This window comes from Elephas maximus, chromosome 12, assembly GCF_024166365.1.
Source record: "Elephas maximus indicus isolate mEleMax1 chromosome 12, mEleMax1 primary haplotype, whole genome shotgun sequence".
NCBI lineage: Eukaryota > Metazoa > Chordata > Mammalia > Proboscidea > Elephantidae > Elephas > Elephas maximus.
Window position 1 is genome coordinate 7,328,823 of NC_064830.1, and position 24,143 is coordinate 7,352,965.

General features: G+C 40.0%; 1 protein-coding gene across 2 annotated transcripts in view; it reads right to left on the reverse strand.

The window, feature by feature from the left end:
* Positions 1-24,143, reverse strand: part of FBXO25 (F-box protein 25) — a 74,858-nt gene that overhangs the window by 39,006 nt on the left and 11,709 nt on the right. The window contains exons 3-4 of one of the 2 annotated variants that reach the window (XM_049904661.1): positions 2,368-2,471; positions 849-898 (exon numbers count right to left, since the gene is read on the reverse strand). In XM_049904661.1, coding sequence (XP_049760618.1) covers positions 849-898; positions 2,368-2,471 — 154 coding nt within the window. Of the gene's footprint in view, positions 1-848; positions 899-2,367; positions 2,472-24,143 lie in introns of those variants that run through there. The other variant, XM_049904662.1, reaches the window with a different exon arrangement.

Consider the following 24,143-nt stretch of genomic DNA (forward strand, 5'->3'; position numbering starts at 1 on the left):
TAATGTGTTGATGAATCAACGAAATACATTCATTTAAAAAATTCAATATGTATTTTTCTGAAAGTCCGCTGCATGCAAAATTTTTTCCGGGAAGCAAGGATACATATGCAGACTGTGATCTGGTATCCATTTCGGCTGATATTCCTATTTTAAGTTCTTCCTCTTCTCAGCCCACAGAGTTCTAAATAATGTTACACAGACACCTTTTCGAGGTATCCGCACATCTCAGAGTGGCCTCTTCTTTCTTTGGGAATTAACTCTGGTTCACAGAGTGGACCACAGATAACAGGCTTGAAGCACATGTCCTTGTCCACCTTTTCAGGAGGATTGAAACCTTAACAGGTAACCCCAGAAGCTGCAAGCAAACACAGGCTGCCATGCGGATAAGCAGCAGAAATATCGGGTTTGCAGCAAGTGGGAAGAATATATACACGGACAATGAGATGCAGAGACATGGAAGGGGGTGCGCTACCCTTCCAGCTCCAGTTCTGGTCCTTCCTGAGCCCCGGTTATACCCGCTGGCAGGATCCGTGTAATACCCTGCACCGTCAAGAATTCCTCTTTTGCTTCCTATGCTAGGTTAAAGTGGATTCTCTTTTCTGTAATCAGTGTGTTAACACAAAGCCAAAGAAATATTTAATAGTCTTTCATAAGCGGGCAGTGTAACCATATGCCACACATGCACACACACACACACGTACACACAACGATTGGGAGTCACTGTGTCAGAAGATCCTCATATATTAGAATGTGAAGCACAGATTTGATATTGGAAAAGAAATAATTTATTTGATACGGTATTACATATACATTAGAAACAAAACAAAATACACTCTTAGAATACTTACTTCTCTTGTGCTTTCTTTATGGACGTAGATCCATTTTTCACGATAAAAACCTTCAGAATAAAAATTAACTGTGTTTTAAAAGTTGGTAAATCATTCCAAAATGAAAGCTTAAAGGCACTTCAGTAATTGCATATGCTAACAAAATGATCTGACTTACTGTATAGACAGGAGTTGCTTTTACTTAGTTAAATGTAAGCAAAAGTGCTTTGTTTCCTAATATGGGCTTAAAAGGAACTGAAAGACCTTGTAAGAAAATGACTTAAGACAGTCCCAAGCCTTAATACCTTAGAAGAAAATTCATGTTATTAATAACTACAGTAATATCAAAACATACACATTACAAAAATGCAATTAAATTAACAAGCTCTTAGGAACCCTAATAAAATTTCTATTCCTCCCTTATTGATTTCATATGGTATTCCATACGTGTAAATTTTTCATATAACTCAAATCTCAAACTTCAAGGAACACCTTATATAACTATATTCTCCATATGACCCTATCTTCTTCAATAAACCTGTTGCCGTCGAGTCTGTTTTGATTCATAGTGACCCTACAGGACAGGGCAGAACTGCCCCATAGGGTTTCCAAGGCTGAAATCTTTTGGAAGCAGACTGCCACATCCTTCTCCTGCAGAGCCGCTGGTGGGTTCCAGCTGCCAACTTTTCAGTTAGCCGATTTTAGAATCTCCCGGGGATTTTGATATACTTAACCAAGGTAGCTTGAGACACTAAAATACTTTATTAAGACACGGAAAGAATAAACAAAACCAGAAAAACTCTAGAAAAACGTTAGTATGACAGTACTACCACCAATCCTAACTGATGACTTGCCATCTCCCTGATCCAAAGTTGAAGAGGCGCTCAACACTCCTGCTTCTTTACCATCTTTTCCAAGATTTAACAGGAGTTAAAGTATCACAGCACTGTAACATTTTCTTACTTAGCATCGACCAAATATGAAAACTGTTAAGGCACTTTCACTAAAGCCAGATGAAGCCAAACATGCATTTTTACTGTTTAAATACATTTAATTAGAAGCTTTCCCAATTTTTATTCTTATTTTCTTTGATGAAATAAGAAAATAAAACCGTAAGTTTTTGTTTTGGTTAGGAGTGAAACACAGAGGCTTGATGAATGAAATTCATGACTGCTGTTCAAAGAAATACAGCAAGCCCTGGCCGCCATTCGGATCCACCAGCTGCTCTTTGGAAATCCCATGGGGCAGTTTTACTCTGTCCTGTGGGGTTGCTATGAGTCGGAATTGACTCGATGGCAAAGGGTATTCAGTCATTTAGATATGTTGGTTATTTTGTGGTTTTTGCAATCTTTTGCTTTGCCTATTTACTAGCTAAACTAAATGATTTCACTAAAATGACTGAGTTATAAAAAGTCTGATCCTTAAGTCAGTGGTCAGTACTTGATCACCTTTTACTTCACAAGGCAGCATGTCAAAATAATTTAGCATAGCAATATACTCAACAGCTAAAATATAAAATTATTAATGAAAATGATCTTACATTGAGTATCTGTATCATTTCTAAAGTGGTCCTTTTTCCTTTTTTTGGATGTATATTCACACTCTTCATTATTGAATATTTCTTCATCTTCACTATTTAAGATACTGAAATAAAGATACATTTTATTAAAATAACTTTTCAGGGAGATCTACACTTCGCTTCTCTTTTGTAAGATAACACAATAAATACTTGGTTTACAATTCAAGAGACTAAAATAAAAATCATGTTAAATTCTAAAAGCAGCTAGTTAATTTTCAAAGCCAGAGATCATGGGCTTGAAATTATAATATATATATATTTTTTCATTTTGAGAAACGGATTTATCCTGGCTCCTTCGAGAATGCTACACCAGGAATAAATGAACTTCCAAAATCAGTACTGAGCCGATTTTACAATCTCCCGGGGATTTTGATATACTTAACCAAGGTAGCTTGAGACACTAAAATACTTTATTAAGACATGGAAAGGATAAACAAAACCAGAAAAACTCTAGAAAAACGTTAGTATGACAGTACTACCACCAATCCTAACTGATGACTTGCCATCTCCCTGATCCAAAGTTGAAGAGGCGCTCAACACTCCTGCTTCTTTACCATCTTTTCCAAGATTTAACAGGAGTTAAAGTATCACAGCACTGTAACATTTTCTTACTTAGCATCGACCAAATATGAAAACTGTTAAGGCACTTTCACTAAAGCCAGATGAAGCCAAACATGCATTTTTACTGTTTAAATACATTTAATTAGAAGCTTTCCCAATTTTTATTCTTATTTTCTTTGATGAAATAAGAAAATAAAACTGTAAGTCAACAACTAAACAACTTGAATACATTTTTCTTAAAAAAAAAGTTTCTTCCTTCTAATCAAAAAATAATTATGTAAAATAGCAATCCTACACCCACAAAAATAAAGACACATAAAATTTTTATTTTTCAACACATTGATAACTAAGATTGTTTTCAATTTGAAAGCAAGGAAGGGGCTTTGTGTAGGTAAGCTTCAAGTATGTGGAACTGATGCTGACAAACAAGGAAGTAAAATTGCTTTATTTCTCCATCATCATTCTTTGACAGGAAAATTGTTTACAAGCCCCTTCCACTCACCACTATTCACTTTTAATAAAAACAGCTGAGTCTGCCAAATGAATCTATTTATCATTGTCACAATAGACTTAAACAGCACTAGAGTAGTTGTAAATCACCAAGACAAGCCGAAGTGCATTTAGAAAAGCGCACAAACAAATTCAACATTCAACGGCAGGCATTAAATAACACCAGTTCATGGAAATGTGTTGATCCTGGTTGAATCTTATGTTTAATCTCATATTATTTTGTTGTCATTGATTCAAATATTGAATTTAGACGCTTCCAAATTTGAAAAGCTTTTCTAACTAAAATCACAAACATCACAGGAAAAGTAGAAACACACTGTTTTCTAGAAACTGTCACAGAAATGAAACCAGATAAAGGGGGGAGAGGGACAAATGCTGTGTATCTAAAAAACATGGTGGCTGTTGCACTTCAGCTAGAGTCTGTTCAAGCATGGTGCAGAAAGGAGAATAAACCTGAGTAAGTGCCCACTGACACATTCAGCCTGCTTTCAGGACTTGCCCTTGGATGGCTGGGCCAGTTTCAGATTCTTCCACATTTGAAGGGAGGGCAAATGTCTCGTTTCATTTCTGGCTGGAACACATGCAGGGTTGGCTACAGTAATGGCATCTTTCTAGTAAATGTTACAGGCTGCATTGATGTTGGCTTTCTGGGGCTCTCCAAACTAGTGGACACCTGAGGTTGAATCCAACCTACTGGGCCCGTGTGGACAGTGAAACAACTGCACTTCGGAGTTAAGACCCTAAACCCACTGCCATTGAGTCGATTCTGACTCACAGCGATCCTATAGGACAGAGTAGTACTGCACCATAGCGTTTCCCAGGCTGTAATCTTTATGGAAGCAGGCTGCCACATCTTTCTTCTGTGGAGCGGCTGGTAGGCTCAAACCTCTGACCTTTTGGTTAGCAGCTGAGCACTTAACCACTGCACCACCCGGGCTCCTGCTAAGGCCCTAGGGGAGGTCTATGTTAGACTTCAGCCCCTACAAATGATAAGGAAAAATGGCTATTTTAAAGTAACTATGAAGAATTAGATGGTGCCCAGCTACTACGAATGAGCTCCCTGACAAGGAACAAAACAGGAGAAACGTGTGAAGCAGAACTCAAATTCATGTAAAAAGACCAGACTTAATGGTGTGACTGAGACTGGATGAAACCTAGAAGCTATGGCCCCTGGACGCTATGTTAACCCCGAACTAAAACCATTCCTGAAGACCACTCTTCAAAGATTACACTGGACTGTAAAACATAAAATAACACTCGTGAAGAGTGTGCTTCTTATTTCAAGCAGATACAGGAGACCAAATGAGTGGCTCCCGTCTGGAGGCAGGATGAGGGTGCAGGAAGGGATAGGAGCCAATTGGATGAACATGGGAAACCTGGGGTAGAAAGGGGGAGTGTGCTGTCACATTGTAGGGATTGCAGCTAGGGTCACATGACAGTATGTGTATAAAATTTTGTATGAGATTAACTTCAGCTGTAAACTTTCACCTGAATAATAAAGTAACTATGAATAAGGAAGGCTGAAGAAAAATTGAAGCCTTTAAATTATGGTGTTGGTGGCGAGTATTGAATGGATTACCAGAAGAACGAACAAGTCTGTCTTAGAAGAAATACAGCCAGAATGCTCCTTAGAAGTGAGGAGAGCAAGACTTTGTCTCACGTACTTTGGATACATTATCAGGAGGGATCAGTCCCTGGAGAAGGACTCAAGCTCGATAAGGTAGAGGGTCAGTGAAAAAGGGGAAGATCCTCAACAAGATGAATTGACACAGTGGCTACAACAATGGGCTCAAACATACCAACGATTGTGAGAATAGCGCAGGACCGGGCGGTGTTCCGTTCTGTCCTATGCAGTGTTGCTATGAATCAGAACCAGCTTGATGACCCTAACAACAATTAACTTAGTTGCTATTTTCCTCAAGTATTACAAAGACATCTTAAAAAAAAAAAAAAAGAAAAAGCTGTATTTTTTTTTTTAGTGTGGTTGTTATACCGTCAGGTAAAAAACTGTAAAAGTAGGGAAGAAAAATAAATGTTTCTAACATTAAAATTCGACATATCAAAATAGTATTCAATATTGTGTAATCTTTTTCCATTTCACATATATGCAAACTATGAATCAACCACATTTCACAGACAGTGCTTCCTCCTTTAATGACCTTTGGTTTCCGAACAAGATAACTATCAGCTACCCTGATACGCAGGAGGCTTAAAAAACCAGTGGAACCTCACACAGCATGACAGCTTAAAAATACAGACAACGGATGTACTTGCGAGAACTACAGGGTACCTGCAAACTTAAAAGCAGACCTTTTTTAACTCCCCACATCCGAAGCTACGTGTACCATCAGCACTACAGTCACCCTTTTCTAGGCAGAGTGCCTAAAAGGCGGTGAAACTCCAGAGTTTCTTTAGTAAACTCACTGCACAATGCATGCTTTTTCTTCCATATTCATTTCCAATCAAGAAAAAGGAGAGTATAGAGAAAAATTGCTAAAACAACTCTAAATAGAAAATAATCTAAGGCCAAGCACAGAAATTATTTTTTTCTTATAAATCAATGCCAAAAGTTAGAATGCTATTTTAACACTGCCCAAGTGTGAACTGATCATTTTCCTAAATGACAATCCTCTTCCTAAGGATGGCCTATTAAAAATCTACATTTTCCTTTGATGACATTTTTCGTAAAGAGGCAGATAACGTGGTCTTAAAGCTTCATTTCCCAAACCATTTTAGGGTTCTAAGTATAGTCTTTAAAATAATGTGCTGTTTTGGGTTGTTATACTCAAATCATTTTCATACAATTCTAGGAAAATAAGCCTCCAGTTTGTAAAATCACTCAACAAAGGTAGCAGTGCTGTAAAATACGTCACAAAACTTTGGTTACCAGTAATAAAAATTACCAGTTTGCGAGTGACTTCAACAGGTTTTTTTGTTTTTTCAGGTATGTTCTAATAATCATAAAAGTAATAGAAATTCAAACAATAGAAAAGTAAAAAACGAAAAATCTCCCTCTCCCATTCTACCCCTTAATCAGCCATTAAAAAAAATCTTTTCTGTTTTTATTTACTCTGGTTGCTAATTTTATAATTCTAAAAAATATGCAAATACTTCTATTTCTTGAACTGTATATAATGATAAGTAATCAACCTTCTTATTACACTCCTCTCAATTCTGGTTAGCAGTTCATCATTCAACATCTATCAACGCACGCCCAATCTTATTGCAATTCTTTCCTCCCCCTTTTCTTTGCCCCTTGCCAACCCTGATGATTCTGAAGAAAGTCCCAGGTGTGATGGTAAAGACTAAGACACCAGGTATTATGTCATTTCACATGCAAATGTTTCAGAATTTTAAGTCCTGTTGTGATTAGTGTACATACTGTCCTTCATGGACAAGTTCTTCTGCAGCTGAGCTAGGGATCTCCCACGCACGTTGTACGTTCTCTTCAAATGTCTGATGTCTCTTAACGGTGCCCGAGTAGGCAGCTGAGATACCCTGCTAAACTATCCACTGCCTTAGGTTGCTCAGCCTGACTCAGTGTAGGGCAGGACCTGCTGCCTGAGCTTCTGCCTGGCCCTGTCACAGTGTGAGCTAGGGATGGGTGATCTAGGCTGTTAGACTATGTACCTGGATGACTGGACTTCCCAGCATGGGTACTTCTGCTACTGCTAGGCACCACAGCCACCCAGTGGGCTCCCCAGACTCTTCCCTCACATGCCCATATCACTGCTCCATGCCTGGAGTCAGGCACCCCAGTCACTGTTACATGACCTTCAGGGGTTGGGGAACAGGGGGATACAGCAGGATGTACTCCGACTGTGCACCTCAATTACTTGCCCTGCTAGGTGTCCCTGGACACCTTCCCAGCAGTGTTTTCCGCCACTTCTGGGGGTTGATCTCCTCAATACTACCTCAGACTCTTCCTATCAAGTAGGTTTCTTTTTTTTCTTTTTTCAGTCAAATGCTGTATGCTTCAGTATCTTACAGATCCTGTGTCTTTTCAGGTCCACCAAGACGTTTAGAGTTGCTTTCCCCCCATCCCTTTTTTAAAATAAATATAGTATATATTTACAACTACTGTTCTTAGGTCCCATCGGGGCTCCTTATATTTACAGTATTTAATATATATTTTTAGTCATTTCTTGGGTTTTACATGGGAGGAGAAATTGCAGCATCTGCTCTGTCCGACTTGTTGAAATCAGAATCTTGTAAAGCTACATATAACCAGTTATGCTTATGACTGTAGTAGGCTGGACTGCGACCTCCGAAAAGATGCAACCAAGTTGTAATTCCTGGTACGTGTGAACGTGACCTTATTTGGAAGTGTACTAAAGGACAAATCTCAAGATGTGATCATCCTGGGTCATCCAACCAAAAAACCAAACCCAGTGCTGTTGAGTCGATTCCAACTCATAGTGACCTATATGGGTTAACCAGGTGCCACCTTAATCCAGTGGTTTTCTTAGACCAGGAGGCACACATAGACACACAGAGAAGAAGGCAGCCATGTGAAGATGGAGGAAGAGACTGGAGTGATGTGTCCACACGCCAAGGAACACCAAGGGCTGCCAGCAACCACCAGAAGCTAGGAGAGAGGCATGACATGGATTTTTCCCTCCGAGCCTCTAGACAGGACCAACCCTGCTGACAGCTTGACTTCAGAGAGAATACATTCATGTTATTTTAAGCCACAAAAGTTTGTGGTAATTTGTTAGAACAGCCCTAGGAAATTAGTAGTTATTTATCTTTTTAAGTGACTTCAATTTGATATTGATCTTGAAAGTCACGTAAAAAAACAAACCAAACCCACTGGTTCTGACTCATAGTGATTCTATAGGACAGCGTAGAACTGCCCCACGGGGTTTCTAAGGCTACAGTCTTTATGGAAGCAGAATGCCACATTTTTCTCCTGCAGAGAGGCTGGTGGATTTGAACCACCAACCTTTTGGTTAGCAGCCAAGCGCTTAACCACCAGCTGATCTCTTCACCAGTACTGTACCAGAGCTCTCTGGAAAGGCATACCTGTGGTATCAGCTGTACCATTCAAATAGGGAAGACCTTAGGGAGAGAGAAACTCAGCCCAAATGTCTTGTCTGAAAGATTTTATATACCAAAGTAAATATGATATTAAAATAAATAAATAAATAAATAACCTCAAACACAGTGGTTGATGAATATCCCCAGGCTGACGTTCTCTGACATTTCTTCCAGAATCTCTCTGGCTATACATCCTCTTTAAAGCACAAGCTGGCTACACTTTAGCGCCTTCCCCTAATGGTAGCACAATTTCTGCTACTAAAATCCCTGATTGCTGATTTAGGTTATACTTCTATTAATCAGTGGTTGTCCATTAAACAACTTTTTATCCACACGTTTTTGAAAAAAAAATTGGAGTTTTATTATTTTCTCCTGCCAGCCAAATGTTCACATTTATTCATTTTTCTGATATAAAGTTACTTTTGCATCAATATATTTTTAACCTCTATTGAAAAAAGATATTCCAAAAGAAAAAGCCCAGTCATTTTGATATAAGTTAAAAAAAAACGTGAAACCTGTTTTTAGGATTAATAGTTCTTTCTGAAGTATTTCACATACGTGCTTAAGGAATCTAAAACAAATGTACAGACTTACTGTGTGAAGGGGACACCAGAGCAGACGGCGAAACAGGGTCATTACGTCTGAGGTGGAACAGAAGTAGGTTCACGCTCATGAACCGCTCGGCAGGGAAAAGCAACTGGACCATAAACACCTTGCAATTTTGCAGAAGGTAAATACTGTTTATTTAAGAGTTTCAAAATGCAGCTCTCTTAGAGAATGGTTACGTCAAAAACTCCACCAGTCATGGCTGAAAATCTATCAAAGAATATTACAGAACACAAAATGGCACACAGAGTTGCTATCCTTTTATGTTTCTACCAATTTCCTGTGTGCACAATATGGACCCCTCTATTTTTTTTTTTTTTTACCCTCTAACCGGAAACCCTGGTGGCGTAGTGGTTAAGTGTTATGGCTGCTAACCAAAGGGTCGGCAGTTTGTTTGGTGACCCTCTAACCACCTGTCTTATCTAGACAAACTCATGGTGGTGACAGTCACATGCTTACTGACCCCGTACGGTCTTTCTCACTTAATTTACCAATGTAGGTCCAAAACCAATTGAGAACAGTGATAGACGAATTCTCAGCAGCTTTGCAGCAGTGATCACAGGCCAGGGATGGGATAAGTTCAGGGAACATATTTAAGATATTCAAAGAAAATGTGAGCCACAGATTTAACATCTAGATAAACTGACTCTGAAGCGTAAACCAAAAAACCCGTTGCCATCAAGTCGGTTCTGACTCACAGCGACCCTAAAGGACAGAGCAGAACTGCCCAATAGGGTTTCCAAGGTGCAGCTGGTGGATCTGAACTGCCAACTTTTTGGTTAGCAGCCAAACTCTTAGCCACTGTACCACCAGGGCTCCCCTTAAGTGTAAAGGCCATGAAAAATTTCATGATCGTGTACAAACACAGGACATACCAAGGAATCTGCTAAAGAATGGGCTTAGGAAAACCAAAATAACTACAGAGGTGGAGACCAAAAGATTGGTGTGGAGCAGACACAGGTGTCCCCTGCTTTCTGAAAGTAGTGCATTCCTATGAAATCGTCCGTAAGCCAAAACGGCATAAGCGAAGAAGCAAATACCACTAATTCATACGGGGAAATTTTTTTAGCATTCCCAGGCCCCCAAAAATAACCTACCAAACCACATCAAATAACACATAAAACCCTTACCAACTCTCATAGGCTTTTCTGATACTGTAGGACACACCTTGCTACTGGATGCACAAAATAAACAGAGATAAAGCACAAGACGCTCAGGGACACAGTTCAGAGCTATGGAGGCTGGATGCCGAGATGCTGAGAGTAGTTCCTAGGGAAGGAGCTTGGCAATGCCACTCTCGCTGCTCAGAATGCGTGATGCCTCTTTAATGCCTAGCTGCAAAACAAACGCGGAGCACTACTGCTTTTTTTGGTAAAAGTGGAAATTCTCCTCGGATTTCTTTCAGCTGGCGAGAACAGGTACTAACGTAGGTCTTCTGTAAAACCAAAGTGGCGTCAAGTGAACTTGCAAACTTGTGAAAAGTGGGGGATACCTGTAATAGGTATTTATTGGTAGACTACGTGATGACAATAAGGGAGGCGGTTTAACGTAACGGTTACACGCTGCTCTGACAAGGATCAAAAATAAAGTAGAGGGGATGATGAGAGTACACGTAAGGTAGAACAAGGTTATCTACTGCCATGTTAACCGCGGGTAAAAGGATACTACTTCAGTTAGATGTTGGAGGAAAAGGAGGGGAGGGGAAAGAGATGACTAGCTAACTGCTATATTATACATTACGTATTATAAGGAGTTGGCAGTCAGTATTCAGAAAAGAAGAAACTAAGGATACAATATAAAGTTATTATCATAAAGGTAAAAATAAGAGAAAAAATACTTCCTTAATACCAAGAGAGAGAAAAAGCAAATAAAATAGGACACAAGGTAATAGGTTATTGTGCGTATGTGTAAAAGATACACATATAGATAGACAAGTACAGGTATAAATATATTTGTGTACATACATATAAAACATTAACTTAAGAGAACTGGGGCTAAAAAGAACAATAAATGGGCATGGCCTTGGCTCACCTATTAAATGGAGAAGATTTCTGGATTGGCTTACAAAGAAAATTCAAACACCATACTGTATACAAGTAAACCAAAACCAACCAAACCCATTCTGTGGAGTTGATTCTGACTCATAGCAACCCTACTGGACAGAGTAGAACTGCTCCATAGAGTTTCCAAGGAGTGGCTGGTGGATTCAAATGGCCGACCTTCTGGTTAGCAGCCAAACCCTTAACCAGGGCCCCAGTATACAAAATACACACCTATAAAATATACATCTATAAAAAGATGGGCGAATATATTTTTAGAATTTATGGGAGCCAGGGAAAGCAATTGTCACAAGAAACTTTATAGCATTAAATACCTATAATAGTAAAACATAAATAATAATGAATTAAACATATAATTCAAAAGCTACAAAAAAGAATAAGTAAACCAAAACATAGGAATGAATTATTAAAGACAAAAGCAGAAACTAATAAGTATAAAAAGATTATAACTAAAAAGTAAATCCAAAAGCTACTAGCATCTGGGGAGGAAAAAATCAATAAGATAAACAAACCACAACATAGCTTACCAGAAAGAGAGAGAGAAAAAGTACAAATATATAAGGTTAAAAGTGACAAGCAGGAAATTACAAATGCAAACAGGAAATAAAAAAAAAAAACATAGACTACTTTATAAAATTCTGTGCATATAAATTTGAAGTAGATGAAACTGATATTTTAAAAGTACAAATGTAATGCTATTACAATAAAAAGTTTTTTTCCATAAAGCTAGATAAGTTAAAGTTCATTGAAGAACAAGCAGCAATAACAACCAGAAAAAAATGTGAAAAAGAAGAGCAATCTAGCCCTACCTGATATTAAAACACATTATAAAGCCTCTACGTTTAAAACAGTATGCTAGCAGCACATAAAATAGCATTCTAACGTAACAGAGGAAACCCTGGTGGGGCAGAGGTTAAGAGCTACAGCTGCTAACCAAAAGGTCTGCAGTTCAAATCCACCAGGCGCTCCTTGGAAGCTGTATGGGACAGTTCTACTCTGTCCTACAGGGTCCCTGTGAATCGGAATTGACTCGGGGGCAGTGGGGAATGTCACAGAATAGAAAATGCAGAAGTTGTCTTGACTGCATATGGAAATTTAGTAGGCAATAAAGGTGACGTCTCAAAACAGTGGGGAGAAGGACTTTGTACTAAGTGTTATTTCAGTAACTGGACAGCCACTGTAAAAAGACACAGATTTGCTTATCATGTCCTACCCCAGGATGAATTCCAAACCGACTGGAAATTTTCTTTGTTACTGAGGCATAATTCATACACAGTAAAATGTATATGTCTTTAAATACACTTTAATGAATTTTGACAAAAGTTTTCACCATGAACACACACCCCCATCAAGGAATGTTTCCATTCCTCAGGAAGTTGCCTCAGGTTCCTTTCCAGCCAATCCCAGCCCCTCCCCCACCAAGCTGTTAAATCAACCTTCCTGAAGGGACTAAAACTTAATCCCACCAGCAAGCTAACAAGGCAGCCTGCCACCATTTCACATACATATTCTGAGAGAAGACAGCAGATCCCCAAGCCGGAGATACAGATGGGTTACCACCCACAGCGAGACCCAGCAGCCAAAGGAATCCCTAGCAACATGTCCCTATGCTCCAGTTCCCAAAGGGTAATGCAATGAGGCCAGATGTTTACCAGCACTGCAGTAGGCTGTACCACTGGAAAAGAACCCTGAACTCAAGGGACTCTAAGGTGCGCCTGACCCAAGCCGTGATATTTTCAATCGCATCATATGCATGTGAAAGCTGGACAATGAATAAGGAAGACCGAAGAAGAATTGACGCCTTTGAGTTGTGGTGTTGGCGAAGACTATTGAATATACCATGGACCTCCAAAAGAACGAACAAATCTGTCTTGGAGGAAGTACAGTCAGAATGCTCCTGAGAAGCAGGGATGCCTAGACTACATCTCACATACTTTGGACAAGTTGTCAGGCGGGACCGGTCCCTAGAGAAGGACATAATACTTGGTAAAGTAGAAGCTCAGCAAAAAAGAGGAAGACCCGCAATGAGATGGACTGACACAGCGGCTGCGACAATGGGCTCAAACACAGCAATGGTTGTAAGACGGCGCAGGACAAGACAGTGTCTCGTTCTCTTGCACGTCGGGTCACTATGAATCGGAACTGATGTGACAGCACCTAAAAACACCTCAAGCTTTTATGAGGCTGCTGGTACATCTGCAAGTCGTCCTCTCAAGGAGAGATTACTCATTTCCCTGGAATGTAAGCAAATACCCAGCAAAGGGCCAGGGGCAAGAGAGGGGAGGGACACTAGGTTTATTACCATGGAATGTAAGCCAATGTCTCTGGGAAGAGAAAGGAAATGTCTTTATTTTTACAGTTCTAGGCTGTCTCCACAGGGCGCCGGTGGCGGTGGCGCAGTGGTGAAAGCACTTGGCTACTAACCAAAAGGTTGGCGATTCGAGCCTACGAGCTCCTCCGGGGCAGAAAGGTGTGGCAGTCGGCCTCTGTTAACATTCACAACTTTGGGAACTCTGTAGGGCAGTTCTACTCTGTCCTTAGGGCTGCCAGGAGTCAAAACTGACTCCAACACAGCAGGTTCGGTTTAACGAGTTCAGGATGTCTCCGTAAGGGAGGCATCTCTGGATTTCTCTGGGGGGATATACAGTATCTGTAGCTTCCAAGGCATGTTTGTTATTCAAACATGTCCTCTGCACACAAGGCAGGAATTCAAGATACTCATGGAAAGTTGCCTCCAAACCAGAGCAACCAGCTTTGATTTCTATCACCATAGGTAAGTTCTGACTGCTCTTAAACGTCATATAAATGGGATTTTAAAGTATATATTCTTTTGTGGCTGACTTCCTCCACTCAACACAATGTTTTTAAGACTCATTCATTTAGGTTTGTGTATTAGTAGTCGACTCTTTCATTACTGGGTAATTAAATTATAAGGATATATCGATTTTTTTCTATTGAGGACACATATCAGGGCTGTTTCCAATTTTTGATTAGTATGAATAAAGCTGCTGTGAACACTGTTATAAAAGTCTGTTTGTGAACATATGCACTTATTCTCAACACCACTTTTCGCAAGTGGTTACAACGCTCGCTCGCACTCCCAGCAGAAAGGCAGAGAAGCCGCAGTTGCTCCACTCCCTCATTAACACCTGGTCCTCCGTCTTTTCAGTGTAGCCACACTAGTGGGTGAGAAGTAGTATTTCACTGTGGCCTTAATGTGCATTTCTCAGGCGACTAATAATATTAAACTGTTTGTTTGGTTTACTGGCCATTTGCATGTTTTTGAGAAGCGTTTGTTCAAATCTTTTGCACAACTGCTTGTATTATTTAGTGGTAGAAATGCTAGGGAAAAAAATCCTTTGTCAATGTTTATCAGTCTGTGCTTAATCGGGATGCAGAAACAATACCAATTACTTTAACTGAAAGAATTAAAAAGAAAAAATTATAAATACACACAAAAATTGTTAACCACTTAAGTGAAATGTCAAAAAGACAACATTAAATTATTCCAGAGGGAAAGCAACTGCAGAAAGCAGTTATCACCCTCAGGACTGGGAGAGCGAAGGAAAAAGACTTGGATCTGTGGTGCCGAAATCTCAGTTTATGAGGAAGGAGTGTTACTCAGCTGGTGCTGGAGTCAATCTGGGTCTGGGATCCAGACTCCTAGGGCATAAAAAAAAACAAAAACCAAACCAGTTGCCATCAATTCCGACTCACAGCGGCCCTAGAGGGTAGAGAGAGAGAAGTCAACTGCTGCTGAAGGGACACCAGGAGGCTACCTCTGCGTATGTTGGAAAAAACAGCAAAGTAGATTCAGTGGCTGCTATGGGAGGGAGCTGCCGTTTGCTGGAGTGAAGAAATGTCCCTGACAGGATATTTCTGACACTGACAGGAATAAAAAAGCCAACAGGAAGGAGCAACTCCCTTCTTCCTGCGGCCTTGCAGGCTCCCATCAGCACCCCCTACCGGCAGAGCCTAGCAGGGAAGCAGCTGGGAAAGGAGAAGTATGGTTTGTAGAATCCCAGCCCCACCATCACAAAGAATAGTCTATAAGGGTAGGTTTGGAACTAAGAGACAACAGCATAATGACTAGCACAGTCTATATATGCAATGTAGTATTTTCTCAATCTTTGGCATGCCTATTAATTTTCTTCGTGATTAAAAAAAAAAACAACCTTTTACAGATAATTTTAGACTTGCAGAAGAGTTGCAGAAGCAGTTCAGAGTTCCCAAATTCACCCAGTTTCACCTACCATCTTACATAACCGCAGAACAATTATCAAAACTCAGAAATTAACACTGACAGAATACTATTAACTAAATTACAGATTTTATTTGTATTTCACCCGTTTTTCCGCTAATGTTCTTTTTCTGTTCTGGGATCCAATCCACAATCTGAGATTGTATTTAGTTGACACAATTCCATGGTCTTCTCTGATCTGCGAGGGTTCCTTGGGCTTCTCTCATCTTGCATGACCTTGACAATTTTGCAGGGTACTGCTGAGTTATTTTGTACAATGTCCTTCATTCTGGATTTGTCTGGTGTTTTCTCATGGTTAGATTGAGGTTTTACGTTTTCGGGAAGAGTGCCACAGAGACGATGTGCCAACAGGACATGCTAACTATGTCTTATGACCGGTGATGTTAACCGTGAGCGCTTGGTTAAGATGGTGTCTGACAGGTTTCTCACTTGTGAAGTGATTAGTTTTCCTTTGTAATTAATACATATTTTGGAGGAGACTTTGCAAATATCCTGTTTCTCCCTGAACTTTCGCATAATAATTTCAGCAGCCGTCAATGGATCTCAGCTGTAGCGATTATTATTGTGATGTTCTAATGGTGATTTTCTATTTCCCTTGTTGCTTCTACATTTATTAATTGAATTCTTCTATGAGGAAAAAATTGTTCCTTATTCCTCGTTTATTTCCGTATTCAGTTATTTAGTTATATCACTATAGACTCATGGTTATTTATTTTATTTTTGGGGTTATAATACAAAACTTTAGTTATATCATTATAGGCTCATGGTTATTTATCTTATTCTTTGGGTTATAATACAAAACTATTGTTATTTATTTTGTCCCTCAAATCATTGCAACTTTGGCTACTGGAGCTCTTTCAGGTTGCTTCCTTTGCCCTTTCGACATGCCCCATTCTTTTCCTTCTTTCTTCCTTTAAATCATTTCCTATTTTCTGGCACCACAGAATGCTCTGGGCTTATCTTGTATTTTCCCTTCCTGGCTGTGGAATCAACCACTTCAAGGAACCCTGCTTCCTCAGAAACCAAGACCTTGCTGCTAGGTCTGCTCACTGCTTCTGGGGTGTCACTGCTTTTAGGGCTCTCAGTGGACAGAGCAAGGAAATACACGTATATCTGTGTACATATTTATGTATATGTAACTAACCCATGTACACGCATCTACCTACCTACCTACCTGTATATATAATTAAAATAGCAACAACAACATGAATTCATACTGATACCTCTGACATCAATCCAGGACCACAGGGTTCATTCTCGCATTATCCCCTTCCTTATTCGTAACTTCCTTTCCCAACAGTAAGAAAAACCTGCCTCTCATTGTCTGTATTTTACTCACTTATATTTGTTTAACCCTAATATATATATATATATATTTCCCAAATTGCTAACTCGTACCCCTAGGTGAAAAAATTTTTTTTGTTTGTCTTTGTCTTGAGCCTTACAGTATCCAGTCAAAACACTGTTTTCCACAGTTACTTATTAAGTGAGGTCAGCTCTTTTCTTCTATGCCCACTTCAGTGGCTGTGTGATTCATCTGTAAAACAATTAGGTCCATCTGTCACAGCCTGTATTCCATTTTGTGTCAGCTCCCACCACCAACACCCGTGTTGATCTTTAAAAAAAATTTACATACAGTAAAATTCACTCTTTGTGGTGTACACAGTACCGTGGGTTTTCACAAATGCGTAGTGTCATGAATCTAATGCTATGGTTCTGTACAGAACGGATCCATCGCAGCAAAACTGCCGCCTGTGACTGCCTTTAATCAGCTCTTCCTCCCCCAGTCCTGGCAACCATTCATCTGTTTTCCATCCCAACAGTTCTGCCTTTTCCAGAAGGTTGTATAAATGGAATCATACAATATCTAGCCTTCTGCGTTCAGTTTCTTTCATTTAGCAAAATGTATTGAAGAATCACTCGTGCTGTTGTGTGAATCAATAGTTTGTTTCTTCCCATTCACTGGCTGAAGTACATCTGGCTTATATCTAAGTTCTGGCAATTACTGAAGAAAGTTGCTGTTAACATTCACATACAGGCTTTGTGTGTACATAAATTTTCATTTATCTTGGACAATGTGTAGGCGTGGGATTGCTGGGCTATATGGTAGGTGTATGTTTAACTTCATAAAAAACCGCCAAAATATTTTCCAAAGTCTGTGTCCCATTTTGCACTCCTATCAAGAGTATGTGAGAATACCTTCCAGTGGCACCTGGGACTGTCCTCACCAGCACCCGGAAATGTCAGATTGAAAAAAATAAACAAATTAACCATCGTGATAGGTGTGTGGTAGTTCAGTGGTAGGATTCTTCCTCCCGTGCAGGAGATCCAGTTTCCACTCCTGGCTACCACACCTCAGGTGCAGTCACCACCCATCCCTCCGTCAGTGGGGGCTTGCTTGCTGCCGTGATGCTGAAGAGGTTTGAGCGGAGCTTCCAGACTGAAATGGACGAGGAAGAAAGGACCAGTGATCTACTTCTGAAAAAACTTCTGGATCACAATGGTCCAATCTGCAACCCATCATGGAGACGGCCCAGGAACAGGCAGTGTTCCGTTCTGTTTTACACGGGGTCGCTATGAATCCAGCTATTACAATAGATTGTAATGGGTGTAATAGGTATCTTATCTGAACAGGTAACTGAATTGCACTGTTCAAAAGACTCTCCTTTCTACCCTAATCTGCCTTAACACCTTTGTTAAAAATCAACTGACCTTGTACCTATGAATCCTTGTGTAAAATCTCTCTTCTATTCCACTGATTTGTCTATCCTTACCTTAATACCATACTGTCTTGATTATTACCAATGAAAGAAAAGCAACGTAAACCCACAATGAGGTAACACTTTAGGATGTAGAACAATAGGAACCCTTACATCTACTCGTAGAAGAGAAAACTGACACGACCATTTTGGAAAACAGTTTGGCATTACCTATTATGTTGAATCCGCCGGGTGCTCCTTGGAAACTCTACAGGGCAGTTCTACTCTGTCCTCAAGGGTCGCTACGAGTTGGAATCAACTTGACGGCAGTGGGTTTGGTTTTTTTTTTTTTGGTATTATGTTGGATATATAATACTCTATGGCCCAACTATTTCAATCCTAGGCATATATCCAACTAAAGTGGGTACACAGGTCAACAAAGAGATCGATACAAGAATTTTCATAGCAACATTACTGTAAAATTCCCAAACTAAAAACAAGCCACACATCCATTCTCAACAGAATGAACAAATACATTGCAATTATTCAGTAAATGGAATACTCACGGGTGAATCTCCCAAACATGAAGCTGAGCAGAAGTGACCGCATGTAAAAGAATCCATAATGTATGATTCCTTTCATATGAAGCTCAAAAGTCAGACAAAACTAAACTATAGTGTTTAGGAACACATCTTAAAGGTAGTTAAGTATAAAGAAAAACAAGGAACGGGGTGGGCGCAGTGATCTTTTGGGATGCCGGCAGTGCTTTCTTTCTTGACTATGTTTGGTTCCTTGGTAATTCCTTTGTGACACATTAATAAATTCTCTTGTGGACTTTTGCTGTATGTGTCACACTTCACCAAAAAAAGGGGGAAAAAAAAGAAAATACATATACCTAGGAATCTGAGATATTGAGAATTTTAAGACTCATTTTATGACCATCCCACAAATAAGATAGGAGAGAGCTTTAAGCCAAAAAATCAATATATGAAATGGAAAACTAACAAAATAAATAAAAAGAAGACCTTAAAAACAGATGATGGTACAAGGTCAAAGGCAGCTTATGCATATAAATGAGCTAGAAGGATGAACTGAAGATGACCAAAGTACAGGAAGACAGCGCTAACCAATCTCAGAGGAAAGGGATAAAGTTAGGATTCAAGGCTCTAGGAATGTGGTTTAGCACATTTTTTACATAAAGAACTGGTAGAAAATAAGTACACAGCTTTCATCTAAAAAACACTGTACAGCAGACACAGTACCACCCCTAATGAACAGCCTTAATTACCTGGATTGAAAAAGGGTTGATTTGCTCTCAAGGCCTGCATTATGAAAAATGTCTACAGCCAGCATAAAACAAATAGTAATTTAATTTTATCTGAAAAGAGGAATTCAGGCGCTTGCTTCTGGAAGATAAACAAATCAATAATCATAAACCAGGTTTATTTCAATAGATTAATCTTTGGTTTAGAGTTAGAATTTTTCTAACTATATGAATGTGCTTATATATTCGCCTGGACAGCAGATACTTCTGGAGATCATAACTGTGTTCAGACACTATGCAGGAAAACAATGAGACACAAAGATGAATTGGGAAAATTCCTTTCTCTGTAGGAATGTTTAGCTCATGCAAGTTACATTTAGATAAGCAATTAAAACGTGTTAAACCCGATGACAGAAGTGTTCTTAGGGTAATCTGGGAACCAAGAAAGAGAGAGAGGTTAAAGATACAAAAGTTTTTAAGGAGGGTGCATATGTACCTAAATCCATAGGTAAAAAAAAAAAAGGGTAACAAAGAGGAATTTGAAGATCACTGCTAATGAGCTGAATTCTTATTATAAATTTAGACTATTTCTGTTATAACTCTTTTACGTGAGGAAAACTGAATCTAAACTGGTATATAACAAAAGAGAAACCTGCTTACTCACAGAAGCTGAAAAACCTAGGCCCAACTTGACTGAGCGTTCAAACAATGTCAAAAGGGTGAAATCTTTCAGCTCGGCTACCTCTGGGCTGGCCATACTCTCCATAAAAAAAGTGCCCATCAAGTGACTCCTAGCAGTTCAGGTTCTCAGCATCACAGCGCTCAGTAAATGGAAGGAAGAATGTACCTCCCGAACAGTTCAAACAGAAGTCCAAATTGATGCTCACTGGTCCCAACTGGCCTGAACCAACCACTGCACCAGAGAGATGGAATATACTGATTGGTTTAGCTCAAGTTATCTGCTTCAAGCCTGTCAATGGAGACAGCCTCAGAAGAAGCAGGTCCAATGGAAGTGGGGTGGCAGGGGGATGGTCCCCACAAAGAGAAACTGTGGTACTGCAGATACAAAAATGGAGAGAGGAGGCTAAACTGCAACAAGTATCCACTACCCAAAACATCGGCTACTGTTTAATTTTAAATATCCATTCCTTCCCTATCCCTACTAATGACTCAACAGGCATAGGGAAGGAATGCATGAAACAAAGTGAACAGATGCTTAAGGACCAAATATATAATTAAAATTATAGATAATACAACTCAAGAAACCTTAATTAGTATATATTAATCCAAATCAGGACACACAATGCAAACTGTGACCATTCTAGTATTTTGTAAATGAACTACTCTTTATCTTTTCAATGAATAATTTTTCTATGAATGTGAACTGACGGGGAAATACAATTTCTTTAAAAAAGATTCTTTTAAGACCCACTCTTACACTAACAAACAAAGAAATAAAATCACAGTAAGATTTTTTTTCCCTACCAAACTGTTAAAGATCAAAAACAGTTAAAGTAATGATAAAATCAGGGAAGACTGGAGAAGAATTAATGCCTGTGAACTATGACGTTGGCAAAGAATATTAAATATACTATGGACTGCCAGAAGAACAAACAAAACCGTCCTGAAGGAAATACAGCTAGGATGCTCCTTAGAAGCGAGACAGCAAGACTCCGTCTCACATACTTTGGACATGTTATCAGTAGGGACCAGTCCCTGGGGAACGACATCATGCTTGGTAAGGCAGACGGTCAGTGAAAAAGAGGAAGACCCTCAAAAAGATGGACTGACACAGTGCCTGCAACAATGGGCTCGAGCATAGCAACAATTGTGAGGATAGCGCAGGACCGGGCAGTGTTTCGTTCTGTTGTACAGAGGCACCTAACCACAACAGTAGCCCATAAACACCTTGTGCATATTAGAAAAAGAAGTCCCCTCCACACAAGCACATGGCACAGTGAGCAGACGGCATCTTTCTATGGACAAAAACGTACCCCTTCCTCTGTGCAGACGTAGCCTACACCAGGTGTGCACACAGCTGCGTTTCATCAGCCAGCATTCCCTCCTGTAACCAGCTACCCTTGTGCTACAAATCTTGCACACACACACACAGCATCTCGGGTGAAGCGTGACGATTTTGGTACACCACTGCTGAGAGTATAAACTGGTACAAAATCCTGGAGGGCAATTTTTCCAATACTAAAATTTTAAATACACAATTCTACTTCTAGGGATTCAGACTGCATAAATATTCCCACAATTATGCAAAGAGATACACATAGATGATCAGTACAAGGCTGTCTGAAATCGTGAAAACTAGGAAATAACCAAAATGCTATCAGTAGAAGCTTGGGTAACTAAATTATGCTGTATCAATACAATAAAACACTGTCATTATAAAGAATGAGGTAAGTCAACATCTACTAATGTGAAAAGATATTCAAGACATAACAAGTGGGGGAAGAAAAGGATGACCTACATGGTCAGTGAACAAACACTAGTGATAGAAGCATAAATCGGTACAACCTCATTAGAAGGTAATTCTGCATAGTCTAGGGAAGTTAGAGGTATGAACCCCCTGTGACTCCTCGGCAACTCCACGCCCAGCCCAGAGAATTCTGGGCACACCGGTACACGAAGCTACGCATTAAAACATTACTGCAGTGAATGGAACCTCATTCTTTCAGTTGCCAAGGCCGAAAACCTACTGTCGTCCTTGACTCCTCCGTTTCACTGTATCCCAGACATTCAATCTGTCAGCAGGTCCCGTCAGCTCCACCTTCAATACACTGCCAGAATGTGAACACTTTTCGTCATCCCATTATCACCATCATTCTCGAGGCCACAATCACTTCTCACTTGGATTATCATAATAGCCTCTTGAGAACTAGTCTACCAGTCCTGCCCTTGTCTTTCCAAAGTCTGTTTTTAACACAATAGTCAAAATGATCCTAACCCAGATCCTATTAAAACATTAATATGAACATACCATTCCTCTGCTCAAAGCCTCCTACTCCCCAACTCGTTCTGATTGAAAGCCCAGGTCCCTACTAATACCCACAAAGCCCTGCGTGATTCCCCTCTTCCTGCCTTCGCCCTTACTCACTTCCTGCCAGCCATACTGGATTCCTCACTGTGATTTAAATTTGCCAGGCACATTCCTGACTTGAGGGCTTTGCATTTGTTCCTTTAGCCTGGGAGGTTCTTCTCTCAAACGTCTATAGGGTTAGCTCTCTCAGTGCCCAACGTCTGAATTCAACAGAGGTCTTCTCAGTGAGGCTACTTAGATTATCACACACTACCACACTACCCTCTTGTAAACATGTATCCCTCATACCTGCTTCCTTCCTCCACAGCACCTGGATTATCACACACTACTTTTACCACACCACCCTCCTGTAAACATGTATCCCTCATACCTGCTTCTTTCCTCCACAGCACCTGGATTATCACACACTACCACACCACCCTCCTGTAAACATGTATCCCACACCTGCTTCTTTCCTCCACAGCACCTGGATTATCACACACTACTTTTACCACACCAGCCTCCTGTAAACATGTATACCTCATACCTGCTTCCTTCCTCCACAGCACCTGGATTATCACACACTACCACGCCACCCTCCTGTAAACATGTATCCCACACCTGCTTCTTTCCTCCACAGCACTTATTATCCTGAACAATCCACATATGTAACTTGTTTTGCTCCTTGTCTGTCTCTCACTAGAATGCTGTGTCTTAGCATGAAGAATACCTAATAAATGCACAATAAATTCTGTAGAGTGAACAGATAGAACGTTATTTGTAATAGTAACACTGGAAACATATCTACCTCAAAGGGTGTCTTGCTCCTGAAGAGATTTCATCCACATACCAAAGAACTGAAGTTAGGATTCAGGCCTGTAACATTTCCAAGGAAACCCTTCTGGGGGGACAGGAATAAGCTGTCTCCTTCCCTTTTTTTTTTAAACAGAGAAAAAAAAAATTCTTTTTTTCCCTTGCTCTTAACCTGTGGCACGTTTGGCTCCTTGTGTAGGAAAAAATTCCATCAGTTCTCATTCCCAAGGTTAGGCAGGCACTGGGGCAAGGATGGCCAACACACTACTCTCTATTGTGAGGAGATTAAGATAAAAAATCTGTTTCTTATCCAGAATACCTCATGTGTGCACTTAGGATAAAATTAATAAAGATGAATATTTAAAGCCAAACAGTAAGGTTCTGAGAATGTGTCTGATGGCTTCAGATCTCTCGGAGAAGCAGGAAGTAAGGGTGTCTTGTAAGAGACCAGACGTTAGAGGAGAGTGAAGACGAACAGTCCTCACGGAGAAGCTGAGCACGCTGATTGAGGAAACACAGACTCGCTGGACAGTGTTCAGTTTATCTGGCACAGAGCAGATGGTCAATAACACTGGTTTACTGAATGAATGAGTCAAAGAGTAAAAGTAAAAAGGGAACGAGTAACAGAGCAAGCAAGGGTGAGTGCGCAAATGAACGAAGGAGTTAATGACCTGGCAAAGAGGTGACTGACTGCATGAGTTTGTAACAGTCCCACTGTGCTCTCTGCTGGGATTCCTCTGTCCTTGCATCTCCTAGCTGCTCATGTGTGGCTTTATTTGGGTTCAGAATTTGCCATATAAGTGTATTAAAAAAAAAAAGTTGCATATTCATCAACTGACCGAAGTTTAGGTATTCTACTGGAAGGTTAAGGTATTGGCAAGAGCATTATTGAAAC